The 23,744-nt window shown below is 41.5% G+C and overlaps 1 protein-coding gene across 6 annotated transcripts in view; it reads left to right on the forward strand.

The window, feature by feature from the left end:
* The window catches only part of TBC1D30 (TBC1 domain family member 30), a 66,355-nt gene extending 43,428 nt beyond the window's left edge, over positions 1–22,927 (forward strand). For 3 of the 6 annotated variants that reach the window (XM_074325458.2, XM_019732450.3, XM_019732453.3), the window contains 6 exons: positions 2,876–2,981; positions 11,838–11,950; positions 13,570–13,709; positions 15,966–16,172; positions 16,349–16,408; positions 19,389–22,927. In XM_074325458.2, coding sequence (XP_074181559.2) covers positions 2,876–2,981; positions 11,838–11,950; positions 13,570–13,709; positions 15,966–16,172; positions 16,349–16,408; positions 19,389–20,170 — 1,408 coding nt within the window. In that variant the 3' untranslated portion in view covers positions 20,171–22,927. The remainder of the gene's footprint in view (positions 1–2,875; positions 2,982–11,837; positions 11,951–13,569; positions 13,710–15,965; positions 16,173–16,348; positions 16,409–19,388) is intronic. The other 3 variants (XM_019732452.3, XM_019732454.3, XM_074325459.2) reach the window with 1 other exon arrangement.
* Positions 22,928–23,744: the final 817 nt, after the last annotated feature.

The raw sequence follows: 23,744 nt of genomic DNA on the forward strand, positions 1-23,744 counted from the left end.
GGAGACGTTTTTAATGGTTTCTTTCCTAGAGCTATAAATGACTTGAATGCATACCCATAATAGACAACATGTCAGAAAACTAATAAATTACTGCCAGTGTTTTGTTTTAAAAACCTTTTAAGTAGCCTTTTTGTTTATGATAAGTTGTTTCCTAGGAGACTTGCAGCATTTTTTGTGTTTTGCAAGAGAGATCCATCAACTACCAATTCAGGAATTAAAACAAAATCGTTATTGTGTGCAAGTATTTTAAAAGATCACCTAGCTCCTGTGCCTTTGTTTTATGATACATTGCTTTTCAGTTAGGCAAGCAAATTCATCTGTGGGGGATTTTGTGTGCTATTTACTTATCTTTTTCATTTTTTCCCAATGTTGACCTCTTTTTGTAGTCATGTATTTCCAACCATCTCTACATCTTGTACGCTTTTTGAGCTTTGATAGTTTCTCTGTGTGTAATAGTCCAGTTACTGATTAACTAGTTTATAGGATTAAATTAGTAAAGCACTTTCCTGTATGCAGACTCAATTATAGTCCTCTTTGTGTTACTTCTTAATTATGTGGCAGGAGGAAAAGGGGCGATTCTGGTTTTATTCCCATCTACCCATTATCTGTAGGATCAGAATTTATTTGTATGGTCATCCCAGGGAGGTCACACTGTTGAAATAATAAGAGCTATGCTTAAAATCCAATATTCATTGAGTGCTTGCAATGGACAGACATTGTTCTAAGCACTTCAGATGTAAAATTAACACGTTTACTAATCACCATCATCCTATGAGGCGGGTCCTGTTTTCATCCCCATTTTACAGGTGTGAGAACTGAGGTACAGAGAAGGTAAGTAAATTGCCCAAAGTAACCCCATTAAAAAGTAGAAGGCCCAGATATTCTGCCTCTAAAATTTGTGCTTTTAATAATGTGAATCTACTACTAATAAATGACTACTGTTTATGCAATTCAGGGATATATGAATCAGACCGGTAGAATTTTAAATGTTTCAGAGTCTTTGGTCATTATAATTCTACATGTTTTGAGTATGCAACTTGTCAAATGAAAGGGAAGGCAACCAACATACACCATTAAGTACCTATAGTTTGTCATTATTTTAGGTAGTTTAAACATATTATCTCATTCGAGTCTCCCTATAAACCTGTGGAGTAGGTAGGGTTATTCTCCATGTCTTTTCAAGTGAGAAAACTACCCCAGGAAGATTAATTAACAAGTTCAAGGTCACACAGATAATGAGTGGCAGAGCTGGGACTTAATCCTGGATCTTTCTGACTCCAGTGCCTATAACCTTCCCCACAAACTTTCCATTGGAAAAATCATAAACAGCATATATAGAATCTCCAGTTTATGTATATCTGAGTAACATATGTGCCTTCCATATGGTTATCCATGGAACCTCTTCTTTCACCTTGCTTCTGCAACTTGGAATTTCTTCCTCTCACTCACACCAAGGGTCCTTTTAGAATTTGTAAGTTGTAGACCATCATCTCACCTTCACTGGCATCTCTTTCGTGTCCTTTCTCCTCTGACCCTACAGCTTTGGCTCGCTCCCTCATTATCTCATGCCTGGCTCCTCTTGGTGTAGTTTCCTTGGTCTCCCCATCGTATCCACACTTGCCATGCCACCGCCAGTCCAACCTTGCCAAGGGCAAATCTGTTCCCACACTCCTTATTAAGAGCCTTTCCGTGACTCTTGCCCTAAAGGGGCTCAGCTGGCAGGTGAGGCCTTTGTGGTCCTCTCTCAGCAGCTTTCTACCCTTAGCTGTCACTGACTCCCTCTGGCCGTGCTGTCTCCCCGCTCTGGTCATGTGGAGCTACTTGCAGATCCCTGGGTAGGTCCTGCTGTCCCCTGCAGCCACGCCTTTGGAATGCATTTTCCTCCTTGTCAATATGGAGAATATTTTTCAAAACTCATCTGAAGCATTATTTCTCTTCCTCATCCCCCCACCCTCCAGGGTAAACCTAACCACTTTTCTGTTTATGCCCACATGCTGCTCTGTATTTTTGTAATAACATCTCAACAACTTATTTCATTTATTTAGTTACGTGATTGTCGTAATTGGATTTCAGTAGCACTTCAAAGCCTGAAGTTTTTCCATCATCATAGTTGTTGGGGGATGGCTCTATTGAAATCTCCCAATATTAGTATATGTCAAAGTACATCTCTTGTGGTTGGTGGGCAAATAGACTCATCCTACTACACAAAGGACGTCATAGTAGATGAAAGAAGGATTAAAGTCTATCCTACCTCACAGGTTGCCAGGTGGCAGAGTCTTTATTTACATGTAGAACCAAATGCAAGAAGCAGGGTGTAATCTCCAACTAGCAGCAGTGCCCTGAAAAGAACTGAAAAAATTCTGCCTGTGAAAACATCCTGTGGACTGATGAAATATGCAGATAATGTTCTTGTATTTCTCATCTTTTACTTCTACTGGGGTTTGGTTTCAGTCTATCAGTGATACCACAGTTTGTAGATTAAGAGCAACAGATTCCCTACTGGGGATAATTGTTCTTCATATCCAATTTCATGGTTGTGATTTCTGATCAGTGGTGGGTATTCTGGTGTGTAAAATGTGTCATGTAGAAGCAATAAAGTTTCCACCGGTGGGACTGTCAGGTTGGGGAGCAGTGTAGGGAAGATGGGAACTCATCCTGTAATAAGCTCCTCTAAGGTGCCATTGGTATTTTTTATCTTTTCTCCACATACAGCAGGCTGTGCTGTGAGTGTGTCCTAGGAGTTTGATTTTTGTTGATTGCTAACTTGATTGATTTGATGGCAAGAAGCAACATATCTGGTTGTACCTGCAGCACATACCCAATCCACAGTATGAGCATCCAATACGAATTCCTTGTTTGTCCTTTCTTCACCCAGGCATATAGAATGCTGTGAAACAGCAGACGAATTCTACAGCACCATGGGGCGCCTTACCCAGGAGATGCTGCAGGACGATCTTCTGGAAAGCCATGAACTCATGCAGGTGAGTGGGCAGCACAGCCCTGCCTGGCTCCGGGCACCCCGGGTACCATGGGATCAAGCCGTGCTGGGGTAGCGGTCTTGGGAAAAGTATTTGGTCAGCCCTCAGATTGAGTTTTTCAATTGACCGAGAGTCTATAGATAACTTGATAAGAATCTTAACTATGTGACGAGAGGAAGGAAGAAACGAATAATGGATATTTGTTGTGACTTTCATTCAAATTGTGTTGCTTAAGAATCATGAGGTCCATCCATGTTGTTGCAAATGGTAATATTTCCTTCTTCTTTATGGCTGCGTAATACTCCATTGTGTAAATGTACCATAGTTTCTTAATCCAGTCATCTACTGATGGGCATTTTGGTTGCATCTGAAACTAATAAAAAAAAAAGAAAAAAAAAAGAATCATGAGGTGCAATACAAAAGGAAATTTAAAAAAAAACTGAAAAAAAACCCTCCAAATCACCAGATGCTTATTCTGAATCTGATTCTTAGCTTTCTTAAGGGGAGACTTGTGGGGTGAAATAATTATTTTGGGGGAGGAATTATTGAGGATAAAAAGGCAATTCTAATCAGCATTTTGATTTGTTTTGCCCACATTTCCAACTCATGTTATATATGAATCATAAATTTCAATATGAATGGCTTGAAGGCTTTTGTTATTTTCTAGCATGTTTATCTCAATATTATATTTACCAAGTCACTGAACTCTACAGTGAATACAGAAAAGAGCAAATATGTTAACACTCTCTCTTTCATTAGGTTCTATAACGTAATTGTCTTCATTCTCCTCTCATGCTTCTGACTTCTCTTCCCGGTTCTTCTTCTTCCTGCCCACTGAGCAACTGTGGGTCTTTCCAAGGTTGTCCTTGGGCCTTTGTTCATTCCTTCTCTGTCATTTCTCTCTTCTTTTTCTTGGTTTCAGCATTTACCTTTATGTTGGATTCCATGCCTGAGGTCATTATTGTGGGCTGGTGCCCAGTCAGCAGGTTAGAAAACAAATAGTCAGCCCCAAATTTCGGGCTTAAGAAGTGTGGGGCTTCCATTCCTCTGCTCATTTCCCCACACCCGCAGCTCCTTCTCAGAATCCCTTACATTTAGCAGACGGTTACCCAATTTATTGAGAATGTCAACCACTTGAGGTAACGTCCCTGAACATTCATATCTTTTATTTCAACTGGTCTTTGTATTCTCATCTCTTCTTCTTCTTCTTTTTTTTTTTTTTTTTTTTTTTAAGATTTTATTGGGGAAGGGGAACAGGACTTTATTGGGGAACAGTGTGTACTTCCAGGACTTTTTTCCAAGTCAAGTTGTTGTCCTTTCAGTCTTAGTTGTGGAGGCCACAGCTCAGCTCCAGGTCCAGTTGCCATTGCTAGTTGCAGGGGGGCGCAGCCCACCATCCCTTGCGGGAGTCGCGGAATCTAACTGGCAACCTTGTGTTTGACAGGACTCGCTCCAACAAACAGCCATCTGGGAGCTCAGTGGCAGCTCAGCTCAAGGTGCCAGGTTCAATCTTAGTTGCAGTGGGCAGAGCCGAACATCCCTTGCGGGACTCGAGGAGTTGAACCAGCAACCTTGAGGTTGGGAGCCCACTGGCCCATGTGGCAATCGAACTGGCAGCCTTTGGAGTTAGGAGCATGGAGCTCCAACCGCCTGAGCCACCAGGCCAGCCCCTCGTCTCTTCTTTATTCCTTCCTGTGTACCTCAGAGGAGGATGTGTTCTATCTGATCCCGACATCTGTGCTCGATTTCACCTCCTCTCACATCGCTGTTGCTTCATCACTCATTCTCACTTGGAGGGGAGTGCCTTTTATTGTGCTGCTCTGTGTGCCAGGTCCATACTTGGCATTTTCCATAGATGCGGTCCTTTCAACCCTACAGAACTGTCCGATTCATATGCCTAAAGCAGGATTCTGACATATCATCCCTTCTCCCTCACTCTTGAAACTTCAATGGCTCCTCACTGCCTACAGAGCAGAGCGTGGATTTCTCTGCTTACCACCCAGTGCTCTTGACTCTCTGTGTTAACTTGTAAACTTCTCTTTGCAGCCGTACTTCCTCTTCCTCCCTTTTGTATCCTTGACCTCTTCTAGTCAAGTCAAACTACCTTCCATGTTCCCAGAGATGTCTGGGGAGATGCCTCCTCTGTACCTTTGCTCTTTCTGCTCAGTCTTTCTCTTCTGCCTTCACATGTTTAAGACCTGCCTCCTTATGGAAGTTCTAGTGCAACTGTCATTTCCTTTATGAAACATTCTCTGATAGTCTCAACTAAAATAAACTCCCATTTCTTTGAATCACCACAACGTTTTCTTTGTACCTCTCTGGTGAGCATTCGTCTCTACCGTGTGCTGAGACTCTTATTTCCTCAGTGGTATTTTAAGTTCCTTGAGGACAGAGACTATGATTTGCTCATGTATCACTTGGCCTGTTTCTAGAAGTGCTCGATACAGGTAGCAGTTCACTGAGCAAACATCTTTTGAGTCTGTGATTCATTTTCTGCCTTCTCTTTTTCAATAAACGACTGCCAAATTAAACAACATTCATAGATAATGACTCTCCTTCCAGTTCCCTCTGCTCTAATACAGTCAGCATTTTGCTGCCAGGGTAACAGTCCACACTTACTGTTTGGCCATTTCACTGTTTTTCATGAGACCTTCAGTGCTTCCTTGTTATTAACTAGAGTAAATAAAATGCTTCAGTTTAGTTTCCTAGGCCCTGTATTAACTTCTACAAATATTTATTTAATATCTCTATATGTCAGAAGTCTTCCTTGAGGGAATTCATGTCTGATTTTACCTTTGAAGACGGATAGTAGTTGGTCAGGCTCTGTGTGTGTGAGTGTGTGTGTACATGTGTTTGCACACATGTGTGCACACAGACACAGGTGCACACACATGCCAGGGGGTGTGTGTGTGTGTGTGTTGCAGGCAGTGGTACAGAACAGCGAGGGAATTCCTGGTAGAGAGGGCAGCATGAGCAAAGCCATGGCCGTGGAAACCTTTATGGTGTGTGAAGGAAACTACAAGAAATTTGGTATCCGGGATGGGTATGGAAGACCACAACCCATGGCAAGGAACTTGGATGTGATCTTTTAGGTCATGTGAAATATGCTTGCTGGAGTTATAGGGCTTCTTTGGAGCCTTGGGAAAGGGAAAAAAGACCAGCTGTGGAGCTGTGGACCTGAAAGCTTTTTTTTTAAACATTTCAGAAGGATTTTTTTTTTAATCATTTTTTTCTTTTAATTTTATTGGGGAATATTGGAGGAGAGTGTCTTTCTCCAGAGCCCCTCAGATCCAAGTTGTTGTCCTTCAGTCTTGTTGTGGAGGACACATCTCAGCTCCAAGTCCAGTTGCCGTTTACAATCCTTAGTTGCAGGGGGCGCAGCCCAGCATCCTATGTGGGAATCGAACCGGCAACCTTGTTCTTGAGAGCTTGTGCTTTAATCAACTGAGCTATCCGGCTGCCTCTCCAGAAGCTTGTTGTCTTCAATCTAGTTGTGGAGGCCGCAGCTCACTGGCCCATGTGGGAATTGAACTGGCAACCCTGTTGTTCAGAGCTTGTGCTCTAACCAACTGAGCCATCCAGCTGCCCCCAACCTGAAAGCTTTTAAGGAGCGGAGTTAAGTGCTCTGCGTGGTTTCTTATATCGACTACATGGGCAGGTCTGTGATAGGTGGACTTGAAGTGGTCAGGTCTGAGAGCGGTGAGGAGGCAGTGAAGGGTAGAAACAGGAATGGAACAGAGACAATCCTTAGAAGGTGAAATTGGCAGGACTTGGTCACAGAAAATGGAGATGGCATCAGGGAGAAAGAACCAGAGGAGACAAGGGCAACCTGACTGTTTCTGGCTGAGGAAGAAGAGGGTGAGTTTGTGGGGAAGGTTAAATTTATTTTCAGACAGGTTGCATTGGAGGTTCGCTTTGGCCACCCTGTTTCTTACCTGTCCAAAGGTATTTCTCATTACGTCACAACCAGCACCGACTGCACTGGTCATAGGAGCTCTGTCCCCGCCCTCCTCTTAGTCTATGCGCGTCCTGGGAGAGGGCTTGACGTTCCCTCTGACACTGTCTGTGAACATCCCACCCACCCGTCTGGCTCCTAGTCAATCCGTTTCTTCCCCATCCCCACACAGCTTCTGTTATCTCAGGCCTCACTGATGACATCTCCGGTGCTCCTTCAGTACTTAAAAAATTTTCAACAATTGATTAAATGCTAATTACAGATTATTTTATATTGTTGGTATTTTTTCAAATATGTTAATCTTATTTCTCTACTGAAGTATCAAGTTCCTTAATGATATCGTGTTTCACCAAAAAGAAGACCTACCCCAAAAATAAGCCCCAGTTAAAATCGTCAGTTAGATGGGCACGTTTAGTATGTTATGACGATGTTCTAGAAGAAGATGACATGACTGTATTTGAATAAATGTAGGTTGTTATACATGAAAAAATAAGACATCCCCTGAAAATATGCTCTGATGTGTCTTTTGGAGCAAAAATTAATATGAGACTGGGTCTTATTTTTGGGGAAACATGGGAGGAACCTCTTATTATTCTGTATCTTCATAACACCCAATGTAGTGCTAAGAATACATCTGGTTGCTTGATGAACGCACAGAATCATGGAACATTAGAACTTGAGGCAGTGGTTTTTAAACTTGACTGTGTAGAAGAAACATCTCGGGAGTGCATTAAAATGCAGGCGTTTGGTCCATGGGTGGTTCTGAGGCAGACAGCTTTTAAACAACACTTAGAGAAACTCTGGTTTAAAAAAAAAGCTTAAAGATCAACTAACCTAACCTATGTAATGCTGTCACTTTACAGAGAAGAAACTAAGACTTCAAGAGCAAGCATCTTGCCAGTTTCTTAGGTGGTCTAGTGGCAGTCGAGGACTGGAACCAAGTCCCCGACTCCTGGCCTAGTGATTTTTCCCCACCACCCAACACACTGCTTTCACCTTATTCAAAACATATCTTTCTAAAAGCCGAAATCCTCTCTAGAAGAATAAGGCAACATTTTATTTCATTTAAAGTTCAAACATTGCCAGAATGAATGAGAGATATGTTGAGATACACCTGCCATCATTATCCTCTAGGAATTTCCAACCTTAGGTATTAGGAGAAAAGAGAACCACCTCATTACTCTGCTATAAGAGAATCCTAGAGGGAAAAATGTGGGCTATGGCTTGATTGATTAGATTCCATCTTTGTAGCATTTCTCCTGCCAAAGAAAACATCTGGCTGAAGATAAACTGAGCTTAATTTTATACAACTTATGTTTTCATGTTTCTCATAAAAGCATGTCAATAATGAAAAAAATGTATAATTCCTTTTCAGCAGTATCTAAATATAAATGTCTATGTGAGTGTGTGTTGGTAGTTAGAATAGTAAATAGATGTGTTGGTTTTCCCCTGGCATCACAGAATATTAAGGAGAGAAATGCTGAATGCCATTTCAAGCCACTCTCTTTCCTATATTCACCCTTTAAAAAAAAATTAATATAATGGCTGTGATCCAATTATGGTGGACCTTAAATCTGTCAGCAAACCTGAAATGGCTCCAGATGAAAAATGTGGACTGCATGTCAAGTTTTTTGTTTTTGAGCTAAAGAGATGAAAGGATTCTCCCTGTTTGGTCTTCCCCATTTCTTTCAATTCTGAGTACCAGACACAAAATAATCTGTTTTTCTCCCCCTTGTAAATCACATCACTTTTTTTTTTATTATTAGCAATGGCTATTTTAAAAAAAATGATAGTATTAGAAAAAGATTGTATACATAGATTTCAGTCAGATTTTTCATGGAGTCTCTCATAATTCTTTGGCAGCAATATAAAAAAAAGTTAGTTAGATGTGATTATTAGAAGGGTTCATAGGTGCTTAGAAAAACTGAACCCAAGGTGCTTGTTTCCTTGTTTCCTGTGTCACAAGGCGGGACCTGCCCTTGGACTGTTCACTCTTTTCCATCTGTGATGGGGTGGAAATTATAAGGATGTGGATGCTTATTCAATAGAAGGATAATGTTTGATTAATTAGTGCTGTCAAAAATCGAAACCATCTGCCCTGCAAAATAGAACGTGCTGGAAGTGTTTAAGTAGCACCTTTATGACCATCTGTTGGAGATGGTTTAGAGGGAACTCCTGCTTGGGAAGGAGGTTGAACTAAATTATGTTTAAATTCTTTCCTAACCCTAAGATTCTATTAATGTACCATATTTTGGCTTTAAGATGATGAGTAAAATTTCTTTCTTGGAGTAGGTTGCAAATCCCTAACTTACAAAGTTGAAAATGAACTTCTCAGGTACCTTGGCGCTGTGGTGATATGCCAGGGAGACTTAATGTTCATGGGATAAACATACCTTCAGATACGTGAGACCTTCAAATAAGTGCGTGATGCGAAGAAGTATCGTAAGCATTTGTTTCAGGAACACTGATTTCTTCTTTGAAGGACTAAATGGTAAACAATAGAGAAAGGAAGAGCAGAAATAAGAAATGAAAGCTCAATGGAGACAATTTTCTTTTTGGTCAGAAGTCTTTAGCCAAATGGACCTTGAAGGAGCTTGCTAAGTACCCAGGCTATCTACCCTGAGGCAGGATGGGAGAAGTAGGAATGTACTTCCCATTCTTTTCTTGTAAACTTGCTTCATGAGGGTGGACAGGGGAATTTTCTGATCACTTTCTATAAAGCTGACAAAAATAAAACACAAGTGAATCTCCAGCTAGTTACCCATTAATTGTCTTCAGTGAGACATCTTACTTCATTTGGAAGGAATTTTGAAATTCCTAGTGTTAATAATTTCATCTTTTAAGCTTGAATCCAAATGGCATGGGTTTCTTAAGTCTGAACCAAGTGTCTAACTTGTTAAGTAAGAAAGGTCCCAGGTGTGAGAGGCAGGCTGACTCTTGGCCCAGCAGTGGGACCACATTTGGTGAGAGGCTAAGCTGCCCACCCCCCCCCGCCCCGAGGCCCAAGCGGAGGTTCGTGCTCTGGACCTAAATCTGGGGTGCTGAGGAGAGGATTTCACATCTCTCCATTTCCCTCAAAAGGGCATATAGAGATAAGACAGATCATAAAAGCAAGGAGGAAAGAATTCTGTGCTGGCAGTGAGGCACTTTTCGCATAATGAGCTGTTGGCAACCTTTGTGGGATTGAAGAATGTGACAGTTCATTCTGATGATGTTATTAATGAAATTATATGAAATATTTCAGGCATTCAGAATGTATTAAAAATGATATAATGAAACTTACATGCCCATCACACCCAACTTAATAAATAAAACATTACCAACACAATTGAACACCCTCATATGCTTCTCTGTGATCTCACCCTCTCCTCCCCTCCCCTCCCCTCCCCTCCCCTCCCCTCCCCTCCCCTCCCCTCCCCTCCCCTCCCCTCCCCTCCCCTCCCCTCCCCTCCTCTCCTCTTTCTCTTCCCCCTCTCCCTTCCTCTCATCTCCTCTCCTCTCTGAGGTAATGACAGTCCTGAGTTTCATGCTGTTCACTTTTCAGGTGAGGAAAAGGAGGCCCAGAGAGGTTGAGAACTGGCCAATCTCACACACTAGACTAGTGGAAACCACAAAATGCCTTCTGCTTCTTTCCATGGGGGAACAGTTCACTATTAATGCATTTGTACTGCTTCTCAGCCTTTTGGGTATAATTAAGTCTGTAGCGTATGAGATAAGACAGTTTAGAGGTGACTTTTGTGGTCCCTATGAGGTATGTAGCTTTGCATAATAAGCAATGGAGAATCAAACGGAAGGCATTTTAGCCAACACTTTCTTGTTTGGAATCCTGGGATGGTACAGTAAGATAGAAGTGGATACCATGAAGTTCGGGGCCGGTCAGATATACATGCTGATTAGAATAAAGATGGTGGTGGGCTGTCACAGTGGCGGCTCTGAGCTGTGAAGTGAAATAGCGGCACAATGAAGCACCTCAGAGCCTCTTCCTCCCCAGGCAGATATTAGATGTCTCCTCTAAGCCTTCAGAAAAAATTCCGCTGAAATGAAAGATGCCACGTTAAAATATTTTCCTAGAAAATTGCAGGATATTTGAACAGCTTCCTGGGAGAAATGAAAGTTAGTGTGATTAACATACATTTTTCTGGTGAATAAGAGCCTTAAGGGTTGAAGAAATAATAAAATTATTTAAACTAATTATATTATTTTAAATAATATATTAAAAATAATTAAATTTTTGGAGCAATTAAATTTTAATAAAATCAAGAAAGCAAATAAGATTACTTTCCGCCTGCTAATAGAATGATATATAACTTTGAAAGTCTGGAGGAAGCACAGGTGCTTTTCTCATTTTTATTTATAGATTTTTAACAGCCTACGCTTTACACCATCACTTTTTCTTTTTTCTTGAAAAATAACAGCTAACAATTTTCACCTAGAACTCATTCACAGATATTTGAAAAGGTGGTCACAAGATCATCCACTAGATTTAATTTTATCCAACAGACTGACATTAAATGTCTATAAAATTCATTAAAGAAAGCTTTGAACAACTAGCACTACATATGAAGAACACTGATGGGTTCCTTATTAAAGATGTAAGGACGCTGTGGATTTCTGAATTAACACATCCTGGAAACACGCAGAAGGAAGTCAGACTGCCCTACCTGTTCACCTGTGTTCACCAGCTGGCATACCTGGTTGCAGCTGGGTTGATTTGAGAATTCCCTGTGGTATTAGTATTCGTTTGTCTTTCTGTAAAGCGGATATTGAAATAGGACCTTTCCACTTCCTGTGTAAGAAACAGTATTTACCTTTTCACACTTAAATCATAATGTCTTTTTCAGGATTGATAAGAGTTATTTAATGTCCCCATTTCAGGCTTGGTATTTTGTGTTTTTGTTTTTCAGACTGTCTATTCTATGGCTCCATTTCCTTTCCCACAATTGGCAGAGTTGAGGGAAAAATACACATACAACATTACACCATTCCCAGCTACAGTTAAACCCACCTCGGTTTCTGGGTAAGGTCTTTTTTTTTTTTAGTCTTGTTGTTTTCATAATAGAAGACTTAATACCTTAATTTATTATTTTAACTTAATAGTTGTTAAGCCCTAGGAATATATTCAAGGTAGTTTGGTACTTAAAATCTGAATGTCTTTTTCCCAAAGGTTTTGATGTAAATTCAAGAGAGAGATTTTTAAAAAGTGTACTTTCCAAGGAAGATTAAAACATAAACTGAAGGGATATTTAGAAATCCCACAACTTATTTAAAAATATCAAATATTAAAAAAAAATCCAATAATTAAAATAGTATAAAAATGGTGCATGAAGAGACAAACGAGCTAATTTAAAATACTGTAAAGACCAAAAACTGACAAACGTATATACAGGATCTTAGTATATGAAAACTTGGTAAATAAAATCAGTAGTGAAAAGATATACTATTTAGTCAATGGTGCTAGGCCAATGAGACCTAATCTGGAAAGAAATAAAGTTAGCATCATGCTTCATATCATACACCAGGATAAATTCCATATAGATGAGAGTTAAATGGAAAAGTGAAATAATAAAATTCACAAAAGAAAATATGGAAGAATGGTTTTAGTTTTTTGGAATTGGGAAGACCTTAGTAACTGACTCAAAATGAAAAAATAAATTAAAAAAGGAAAAAAATTAAGTACTTTAAAAATAATTTTATGCACAACTAAAAACAAAACAGAATCTCCATAAGCAGACAAAAAATATTTGAGGAAAAATATTTGTTACTGATATCTCTCATATATAAAGTTCCTAGAAATTAATAAAAAATGACCACCCGACTGAAAAATGATGAAAGGATGGGAGCAGGTAGTTTACATAAAAGGCAGTATCACTTATAGTAAGAGAAATTTACCTTGTAATTACATTGAGATTCTTTTTTTTTAATCTATCAGATGGACAAAAATTCAAAAGGTTGATGTGTATTCTTGATAAGTCTATAGAGTAACAGACACACATTGCTGGTGAGAGATTAATTACTACAGGATTTGTGGTAGGCAAGTTGACAGTATTTGCCAAAATTACTAATGCATATATCCTTTGACCCAGCAATTCTACCTTTATGAATTACCCCACAAATATATTTGTACACATGTGAAACACAGTATATATAAGGTTACTTATTGCAGCTTTGTTTATCATATAGTGTAATATTGCAAACCACTCAAGTGTACATCGTTAGCACCTGGTTCTATAACATGAGTTACATACATACAGTACAATGCAGCTGTTAAAAAAGGACGAGGAAGCTGTTTGTATGACTATGGAAAGATTTCTTAGTTGAATAAAAGCAGGATGCAGAAGAGTATATATATTGTACATTAATATTTATGCAAAAAACAGGAGAAAAGTGAGACTATCCCATCATATTTGCTTATCCATCATAAAGAAACTGAAGAATACATAAGAAGCTAGTAACCGTGGTCACCTGTGGGCATTAGATGGGATAAGAACTGGGCAGAAGCTGGACTGGGATGGGAGAGAGACTTTTTATGTACATAAATATTATACATATCACATTTAAACCATGTGACTGTATTACTTTTTAAAAATACCACTATTCTCTTTGAATATTTCATTTTCTTCTTTTATGTTTTCCAAGACGACATGGTAAGGTCAGAGACAGTGATGAAGAAAATGACCCAGATGATGAAGATGCCATTGCTAATGCAGTGGGGTGCCTTGGACCTTTCAGTGGGCTCCTGGCGCCTGAACTGCAGAAGTACCAAAAGCAAATTAAAGGTAACAATGTGGTTCTTTATTTAGATTATAACAGTGTACTTGTTTACGACACATGGGGCATTATTATTGTGTCCTATCAATGCCTGTTGTTTCCTGAACTGGTTACCACCATTAAAGGTCTTTATTAAAAGTATCTTCTCTGTTACTTTATCATTTAGTAGGATCTCTCTGTGATATGTGTTGCATGCATTATGTATATATAATTTTTTTTATAGTAACTTTTGCCTCCCACTCATCTGATTCAACTTTGGATGCTCAGTTCCTTAGCATAGACATAGAGCCTAGAATATAGTACATGCTTACTACATTCTTTTTGAGTTTAATTGAATTCGTTCTAGATGGCTTCTCTTCCACTATAGAAATACCCTCTGAAACTAAAACATTATGGTAGTCTCTACTTGAATTTGAGAGATAAGAAACTCATTGTCACATCCCTCCACTTTAGATCCCTCCACTTCACCCATGGTTTGTAGTTGCAAAGAGATAACATCCACCTACCAGTTCTGTTAATAGTTTTTCTCTTTGGAACAAAACAAAACAAGTCCATTTCCTCTTCTACTGGATGTCTCTTCAAATGTTTCAGGACAGCCATCATGTTCTCCAAAGCTTTCTCTAGGGCACAAGTTCAGAATTTCTTCAGGCATTTCTTATAAGATATGACTTTCAGAACTTTTAATATCCTACAAATTCCCTTCTCCATTTGCTTTTTTTCCTTGTGCAGAATAGACTTCCTGTGGTTTAGACATTATCGATAGTAAACTCTTCTGAAGTAGCTCGTGGTTCTCTCACTATGTTCTTTCCCATCTTGAGTGGCAGCTCTTCCTTTAGGATACTTATTCTACTTCTAATGTGAAGACCATTCTCCTGCTAAAGGGGGATAGAAACAATAGATGTTAGGTACCTTTGCATTCTTTTAGTCATCTGCTAACTTTATACCATCTTCTCAAAGTTGTGGGACTATCTTCTTGTTTTCGTTCTTGCTTAGAAATCATCATCATCTTTTTTTTTTTTTTTTTTTTGTCATTTTTGGTACTGGTGGTTTTGAGTATTTTCCCCAAGCCTTAGCTTGTTTTGAATTTTAACCTGCTTAATGGTTCGGGTTCACACTGTTTTGTGGGTATGTCCTTGGTATATACTCTCCTTTCATTCTTTCAAAAGGCTTTTAAAAATGTGAACTCAACAAGAGCCCTGTTGAGTTCATAATGCCTTCTGCCTTCTCTTTTGTTGCCTAGATTTCAGCTTTTGGTTTCTAACCAGGGGATCAATATGTATTTCAACTCTAAAATTTTTGAATCTGTATTTCTATAGTTTGGGTCTATGTTCCATGTTTTCCCTGTTTTCCTTTCTGTGCAATTAATTATGTGCTCGAAAAGACATGATCACTTTCTCCTAAGTTTTATCTTCTTGTTGGTTTTAAGTTCAGATTAACAGGTGCCCTTTTAATTTCCTCCTTACAGAACTGTTTTCAGTAAAAAAAGGAAGTAAATGTATCAGATTGTTCAGCCTTCATCTGAAGAACACTTTTAGCAAATATTAGGATAGCTGAAATTAGTCTTTTTCTTTTAGCTGATCCACATGGTGCTAGGGAAGCCTTGCTCTGTCCCCCTTTGCCTGTGTCATGTGTGCGTGTCCTCTCATACACTACTTGTTTCTCTCTCTCTTAGATGTAACCTCAGTTTTACTTAAGGGACAAATCTGAGAGTCGTAGGTGTCACAGGAACAGAAATCACATCAGACATAATACACATAATAGATGATTAGGAATTGGTTGCTAAATGAAGAAAAACCATATGAAGTCTTGATCATGTTATAGAATACGTTGCTATTTTTAACTTAAACACTCACTTTTAATGACTGATTAAACTCTACAAGCTATCATTCCCCTATAAATCCTCAGGCAGTTATATGGAAATCTCTGCAAAGACTTTAGACATCTGGGCTTATATTTTTCTAAGGGAGTTTTAGAAAATAACAATGACTTTTATCTGGAAATAATGAACAAAGTAGTAATAAAATCAAACAACGAACCCACACAGCTCACTTCACACCCACAATTCGGCTAATAAGAAACTGCAGAAATATTTTCAGGACCAAACTGAAACAAGCACAGTGCAAATTCTAGTTGTATGTTTTTTGTGGTTTAGAATATTCTGGAGGTGAAGATACTTCACCGGTTATAGTGTCATCAGTTCCCCTTTAGCTTTGTTCTCCTCCACGGGCCCCACCATCTTCTTGTCTCTCTTCCCTCGAGTACAGAACCAAACGAAGAGCAGAGCCTGAGATCAAGTAACATTGCAGAGCTGAGTCCAGGAGCCATCAATTCGTGTCGAAGTGAGTATCACGCAGCGTTTAACAGTATGATGATGGAACGCATGACCACAGACATCAACGCGCTGAAGCGGCAGTATTCTCGGATTAAAAAGAAGCAGCAGCAGCAAGTTCATCAGGTGTATATCAGAGCAGGTAATGTGATTCTTTGTTTCAATCAGTTTCAACTCTCTGTCAGCTTGTGAAAGGAAGAACAAATATTCCTAGGATGGCCTCGGAATTACTACTCACTGTAGCTCAGCAGCCACCCACACAGCTGGCATGAGATAACAGCGTGTTTAGCACCTTATTTTTTAATTTTATTTTATCAGGCTCTAAAGAAGAAAAAGACCACGGATTCTTTTTAGGTCCCAAGGACCAGGCAATTGATGGTATTAAACACATGTTTCCTTTGTGTGCTTGTGGGGAGGGGTTTACAAATGATTCTAATGTTGCAAAGCCAAGCAATCCTTGGACTCGAGACATCTTGCAGCTATTGCCTCCTAAATTTCAGGCATTTGAAAATAGAAGTTAGTGATGTGTGCACTGGTAAATTACGCTATCCACTAGTCATTTCGGTAGTAATATAACAGATGTGATCAGAGAAAAAGGAAAAAGCTATCAGTACGCCTCGCCGACGGATTAGTAGTGTCTTGGGAATCTGCTAAGGAGGCTGCAGTTGTTAAGGATTGTTAAGCTTCGTTCTTCTTTTCCAAGGATTGTTAAGCTTCTTTCTTCTTTTTCTTTGTTAATTCCAAAAATCCCAGTGAACTGTCTGCTTTACTGTTCACTATATGCTGATCTGGGAATCGGTTTGTCTTGTTCTAAGTGAAATCCGAAAGGAAATGATGCCTCTCCGGAATGAACTAAAACACCCGTGTATCTGACGTGTTTCTAAGAGACTTGTGAGCATGTGACTGATCTTGCACAAAAACTGAATTTACCTCCCACTTCGCAGGGAGGAGTAAGCAACTTCTTGAAGATTCTTCCTTTATCCAGAGTCATGAAGAAAGCACTCCCACAAGCACTACAACCAGCAACGACAGCACTTTAATTTTGAAAACCATTGGCCCATGCATGTGCTCATTTTGTCCTTTGAACAAATCTATGAGGAAGTCAAGGACAGATATTCTTACATCTTTTTAAAAGATGAGGAAGTGATGATTCAGGAAGGCTTAGCAATTGTCCATGATTATACAGCTATAGTGAGTGATCGATCAGGTGAGGGCTAGGATACCTGTGTTCCAAGTCTTTGTATATTTCTTTTTTTTAACTGTACCTTACAAACCTTTGGGTGGATGGTGAACAATCGCCACTGGGTACTAAGTAAGCTCAGTGCCTTACATTCTAGTCGGGGTCAGCAAACAATATTCTTTAGGCCAAATCCTGTTTGCTGCCTGCTTTTGTAAAAATAAAATTTTATTGGCATACAGGCATGATCGTTGTTTACATATTGTCTAGGACTGATTGGCGTTACGATGGCGAAAATATTTATAATCTGGCCCTGGCCCTTTACAGGAAAAGTTTGCCAACTCCTACTCTAGATCATGGTTTATTTGGTTCTTTTTAGGGAGAGATTGTCACTCAGAGGCGAAGTTCCAGAGCATTGCTTCCCAAACTTGAGTGGGCCGAGGGATCACTTGGGGATCTGTTAAAATGAAGGCTGTGTTTGAGTAGGTTTGGGGTGGGGCTGAGAGTCTGCATTGCCAACAAGCTGTTAGGAGATGCTGTGCTGCTGGGGGGGGGATCACTGAGTAGAAAGGTTTGAGAGGGGATGGTATAGGACAGGAGTAGCAGCAGCGGTGGAGAGATTGAACTTCAGCTAGAGGCCAAAGACCTCAGCTTCTGAGACTTAAAGGAAGGTGGTAGGGATTGTGGTTGAGGGACCAACTTCCTAGGTTAGGGAGGACAGAATAGCCTCTGTTTTCATGGAGGAATTGGAGGAAAGGTTGTTTGCTTGGGAGTAAGTTGGGGGTTGGGTGGGAGCTTAAAGAGAGTAATAAAGATTTGGAGAGGCTGTTGACAGGAGTGGGAGAGTGAAAGGACAAAATTGTTCAACAGCATTGAGGACCCTACACAATAGGAAGTAATGAATTTGAACAGCTACCAGTCCACATCACTGTGATTTTTTTCCCCCATAGGAGCCTTTAGCTGTGAGGTCCCTTTTGGAAAAGAGAATGTGAATTGTGGATGGGGGGTTGGGGTTTTGCCAGGCGTTTGTGACAAAGGGAGAGGGAGGCCTGGAATGGGTGGGTGTTGGTGAGACCGGGGTCCAATTGATCAGCCATGCATCTGACAGATGGGGGCGTCACTGGGCCACAGAGAGACAGGAAGTTAGGAGAAGATGAGCGACCAGGAACCGAAGTCTCTCTGGCTCAGCGCCAGGTAGAGTTCGATAGAGAGACTGAGAGCTAGAAGCATCAAAGGGGAGGCTGTCAGAGTTAAGTATCTTCCTTGTCAGGTCAACCTGGGTGATAAAGTTTAGGGTGGACCTGGGGAGGTTGGGAACTATGAGGAGGGGTCAGTCAGACAGTAAAGTCACTGAAAGACGTAGTAAGATACAGGGTGAAGAGGAGACAGTTGTTAACGTTTTTATTGAAGATTGGGGTGTGACCAGAAGCAGGTGACAGTAGCCAGAGGAGCATAGAAGGAAGGGTGGCAGGACCTTCTCCTTACTCCTGCCTGCTGCTGTCAGCCCTGGGGCCATGTTTGTCTAAAATTCATCAGGAACGGGGGCCCAGTCATAGCCACAGGAGGAGGACGTAATGCCATCAGCGAGCCTCCCAGGAGAACAAGCTTTGGATGATTTCCAGTTTCCAACTTGCTTTCACAGTCCATTGAGAACACTATGGGTTTTCATACCAAGGACCAGGCGTTGAATAGCTGTGATTTCACCGCATTTTACCACCTTATTATCACTTCTCTCATTCTGCTGTCTCTCACTCCATAATGTGCAATGTGTTCTTTCCCTACCTCTCAGAAACTGGCAGCTGATAATCCATAGGGTCCCAGTGTTTGACTTATTAGTTGAAACTATCTTCAAAGATTTTGTGGATAGAAGATCTCTGAGGTTGCTGGTCAGAGACAAAAGCTCCCCGTGAAAAACATTCGGACTCTAATTAGTCACTCGGGGTCAGCGTCTCCGTTCCTTTTTCCATCCTTAGCCTCTTGTGTCCATTTTGAAGAGGAGGGAATAGGTAGCCCAAGCTCTCTGGTTAAATTCAGTTTCTGCTGCCTTCAGTCACATGACTCTGTCAGTACCTGGGGCACATGTGGGAAGTGGTATGGGGACAATCTCTACGTGACTCCTGGTCCATGGTGGATGCGTTTCTCTGTGGTACATTTCACACAACCTTGCAATGTTTCTTTCAGACAAAGGGCCAGTGACCAGCATTCTGCCGTCTCAGATAAACAACTCTCCAGTTATAAATCACCTTCTTTTAGGAAAGAAGATGAAAATGTCAAACAGAGCTGCCAAAAATGCCGTCATCCACATCCCTGGTCACACAGGAGGCAAAATATCTCCCGTCCCCTATGAAGACCTTAAGACGAAGCTCAACTCTCCATGGCGAACTCACATCCGAGTCCACAAAAAGAACATGACGAGGACCAAGAGTCAGCTGGCCTGTGGGGACACCATTGGGCTGATAGAGGAGCAGAATGAGGGCAGCAAGACTAACAACCTGGGGGCGGCAGAGGCCTTTTCTTCCAGTTGTGTAGCCACAGCTCAAAGAGAAGGTGGCAGCTGCCAAGGCAGCGTGGGGAGGACAATCGAAGGGCAGTCTCCGGAGCCGGTGTTTGGAGACACCGATGTGTCTACAGTCCAGGTGAAGTTAGAAACCTTGGAACTGGACCGAAAGGATACTGCTGCTGAAACTGAGCCCAAGGTGCACCCGCCCTGTCAGCGGTACTTCCAGGAGCCGCTTGAAGCACCTGGAGAAAACAAAACCACCAGCAAACCGCCTCCAGGTGGCCACCTGAAAACTCCCATCTTTAGCCCCTTTCCCAGCGTCAAGCCACTGCGGAAGTCAGCCACTGCCAGGAATTTGGGGCTATATGGTCCTACAGAAAGAACCCCAACCGTGCACTTTCCTCACATGAGCAGGAGCTTCAGCAAATCCGGTGGTGGAAACAGTAGCACTAAGAAACGATGACATCTCCCAGCGCCTGCGTGTCTGCGTTCACCTCTCCGTGGTGGTATAAGGGTTCTGGCTGCATGGCTCCAAACAGAGTTTCAGTTGTCCAGTGAGAACTAATGGATAGGCTCAGAGACGAGCGACAGTCTGTAAAAATTGGAACTGAAAGTTTTATAATGGGAACTAGATTAGGGATGTTTTCCCAACCACTGATAACTGATACAGTGGATTCTTGTGGCAAAATAAATATTATGGTTTTAAAGTGTGAAGTTTTTCAAGTTTTTCCATTGTGAGCTGTTTAGAAAAGATTATGTATCTAGACTATTAACTTCCTCCTGTTCTGAGGCCCTTCAGGGTCCCTGTGACACCCCCCCACCCTCCCTCAATTCTTCTAGTCCTCTGGGTGTTAGTAATAGTCAAGCATGCACACACTAGCTTGCTAGAACAGAAACTGTAAAAAGAATAAGTTTCTTAGTTGCAAAAAACTCCTGACTTCCCTCTTCATGCCCTATCGAGGAATGTGTGTGTGTGAATTTTCCTTCAGTAGTTTCTTTCAGCCAGACTCAAAATTGTTTTTTAGTCTCATGCTAAAGTGCAGGAGAAAAATCTAGGTAGCCTTTCCTTCCCTTTTCTATTTCTACCTGCAAAATGAAGAAAACCTTTGTCTGTTGAAATTTAGGTTGATCACCCACTTGAAGATCTTACGCAGAGAACACAAATGGGATATGCACTCAGCAACTGCTCTGAACAGCTTGCTAATTCCAGTAAGCTTTCCCCAAGGTTCATTTTCTCCTCTTAATGGGTGTTTTGGTTCTCAGTGGTGGGATGGCTCGGTGGGCTGGACATGCAGCTCATTTACCTCCCAGCTCTCTATGGCAGAAGTGGCGAGGCCTGTGCTCAAAAGCCAGGACACAGCACCTGCAGCTCTGTTACTTGAAGTTGTGCTTTTTTTGATTGAATACTTTGTTACCTGAACACTGCCTTTTACTGGAGAAGGCCCCAGTGCTTTCTAGCTCTTGCTCACTCACTTCTCACCCCCTCTGTCCCCCCATCCCAGCAGGTCAGACAGAGACAGGCCTGTTATCTCCACTATGCAGATGGGACCTCAGCCACAGAGAGGGGAAGTAGCACTTCAGATACTCAAAGTAAATGCTGCCAGGACTCAACTTAGCCATCCATGTTTCCTCCCCTGCAATAGGCGGGTTTAATGCTCCTTGTACAAAGATGCATTGGCTACGTCGGTTCTAGAAACCAAGCCTGGGAAGCCATTCACTGCAGTCCCTCCTGGCTCAAAGGACCTGTCCCCAGACCTTACAGAGTCCTGTGATGGTGTTTCGCAAAACCAGCTCTAGCCTTTTTACCAAAAGGCAGTTCATTGTACAAATGCTGCATGCAGCTGTCACGTGGCAAAGCAGAAGGCTCCCTCCTTAATCCCCTTCTCCCACCGTTATGAGAAGAACAGGCTCCGCATCCTCATCCTTGTGTCTGGAAGACCTTGGCTGGGCTTGCGGGCACGTGGTTCCTGTGGTCAGCATGAGTTTGAGCTCATCAGGTTGCTAATTCTGAAACCAAAGCTGTAGTTGTAGACAGGGCTTTTACGATGAGAGGAATTCGTTTTTATCATAAAACAATGAGGTTGTGTGTGGGCTTTTTGGAATAGAAAGCACGAGAATGACATGCACAGTGAGAGAAGTCATTGTATCCCTCTTGTGATATTTTTATACCCAAAGGAACTGAAAATGGAACACATGACTAATAAGATGTTGCAGTTTCGGTCTTGAATTCTGTGCCATCGGACGTTAGCATGTAGCTTCTTAAAAAGCAACCGCACCCACAGCCTGTGTCTTGGGAAGGCTGGAGGTGGAGAGTCGGGCTTACTCGGCAGACCTGGGGACTGAGACCCACTGCTTTTCCTAAAGTTAAGCACATAACACGACTGTCTCCCATCTGCTAAACTTTATAGATAAGAAGGATTCCACCTCATATTCTCTCCTTCCCCTTCCCAAATGAGTCACAGACAGTCTTGTTCCCCTGGAGGGATGTCTGACTTGAATAGAGAATTGTTCTTTCCTCTCTTGAGTCAGCTCCCTGCTCCCGACTGTCTGAGTCGAGTCTGGGGAGGTGGGTAAGAGGTGGAGGCCACTGAAGGCAGTCCTTAGGACGGCGCCACGGCTGTCCACCAACTTTCTCAGTGTTCGCAGCACTTGCCATACCCAGTTCCCCGGGCTGGTGGTCTTGAGAAAGGGATGGATGAGATGGCACATGCTTTGGGATGACTATTTGTTGAATGAATACCTTTAAAAACCAGCAGATTCCTGTTAAAGCCCTCTCTGTACCAATAATGTGCATGCATTATACCGTGTAATTGCTTCCGGTTTTGAATTGGTCAATATTTATAAGCCTTGCCTACTTTAGAAAATGAAGAAATCTGCAGGCGCCTCTACCGCACAGCATGTACAAAGCCCAGTACGAACTGATTGTCTTCCCTATGTATTGGACACTTGTCTGCAAGCACCAGAAGTACTTACCAAGTAGCGGTTTCTTTCTCTTTAGATATGTCTGTACCCTGTCAGCACTCGTAGCGGGAATCGACTCCTGTTGTCTCTGCCCCTCCGTCCTCTCACAGAAGCCTCCAGATGATCTAACCCTAGTTTGTAATATCGACCTATGGGCTGTAACTGTTTGGAATACTGTATTCCCTTTTTTGTCTCTCTTGTTGTTCTAAAGAACTGTATTGATTACAAAGATATATGCATAAAGATTCTCATTGTTGTAGCTGTTGTGCCGTTTTCTATCTGGACACTGTTGTGAGACTCCCCTTCCCTTTCTCTTTCCTCTTCAACTTCCCCCCCCACCTTGGTCACTTGAACCAGGGAAACAGCCCAGGAAGTTTCATGGCCCCTGATCTAGTCACTGGGTTGGGTGGTGGCCTATATGACCTGCTGAGAACGTGGCAGAATAGTGGGCTCCTGAATATGAGTGAGCTAAGAGATTACTTACGAAGGTGTGTGTTTAAGTTAACCTTTAGACTTTCCTTTGTTTCGCTAAAACAACTATAAGAAAACAACTTAGCTTCCTGGTTTATGGATTCTAGATTAGTAGAGAGCTGTGATCAAGTGGACAGATGCTACCATCTCCCTTCATAAAGCCTCCTCCTACTCTTTCTGAGCCACTTGCTTCGCTGTGTACAGCCATCATCTGGGGCAGCATTTTAAATATATATGTTTCCTAGGAAAGTGACATATGTCTTAAGAGAATTTGGAAAACAGAAAGAATACAAGGAATTGTCTGTATTCTGGTACGGATCTTTCCAATATGTTATTATATGTGTATGGGTGTGTATACACACCATTATCTACGAGAAGGTGTACTGAGCATACCAGTTTAAGGCGTCTTTCCAGTAAATGCTCTTACACAGCATCGTTTTCAGTGACCAGTATTCCATCATGTGCTCATGCCAGAATTCACGTAACCACTACCTGTTGTGCAGGTTGTTTCTGACTGTAGATCGTGCTGGAGCAAACAAGCATTGGAACACTGACATCTTTGTGCGTAGCCTTAAGTGTTTTCTTCAGGCATGTTCGTAGAGGTG

The sequence above is a fragment of the Rhinolophus sinicus genome, chromosome 1, assembly GCF_057876585.1.
Source record: "Rhinolophus sinicus isolate RSI-liver-muscle chromosome 1, RSI-T2T, whole genome shotgun sequence".
NCBI classification, from domain to species: domain Eukaryota; kingdom Metazoa; phylum Chordata; class Mammalia; order Chiroptera; family Rhinolophidae; genus Rhinolophus; species Rhinolophus sinicus.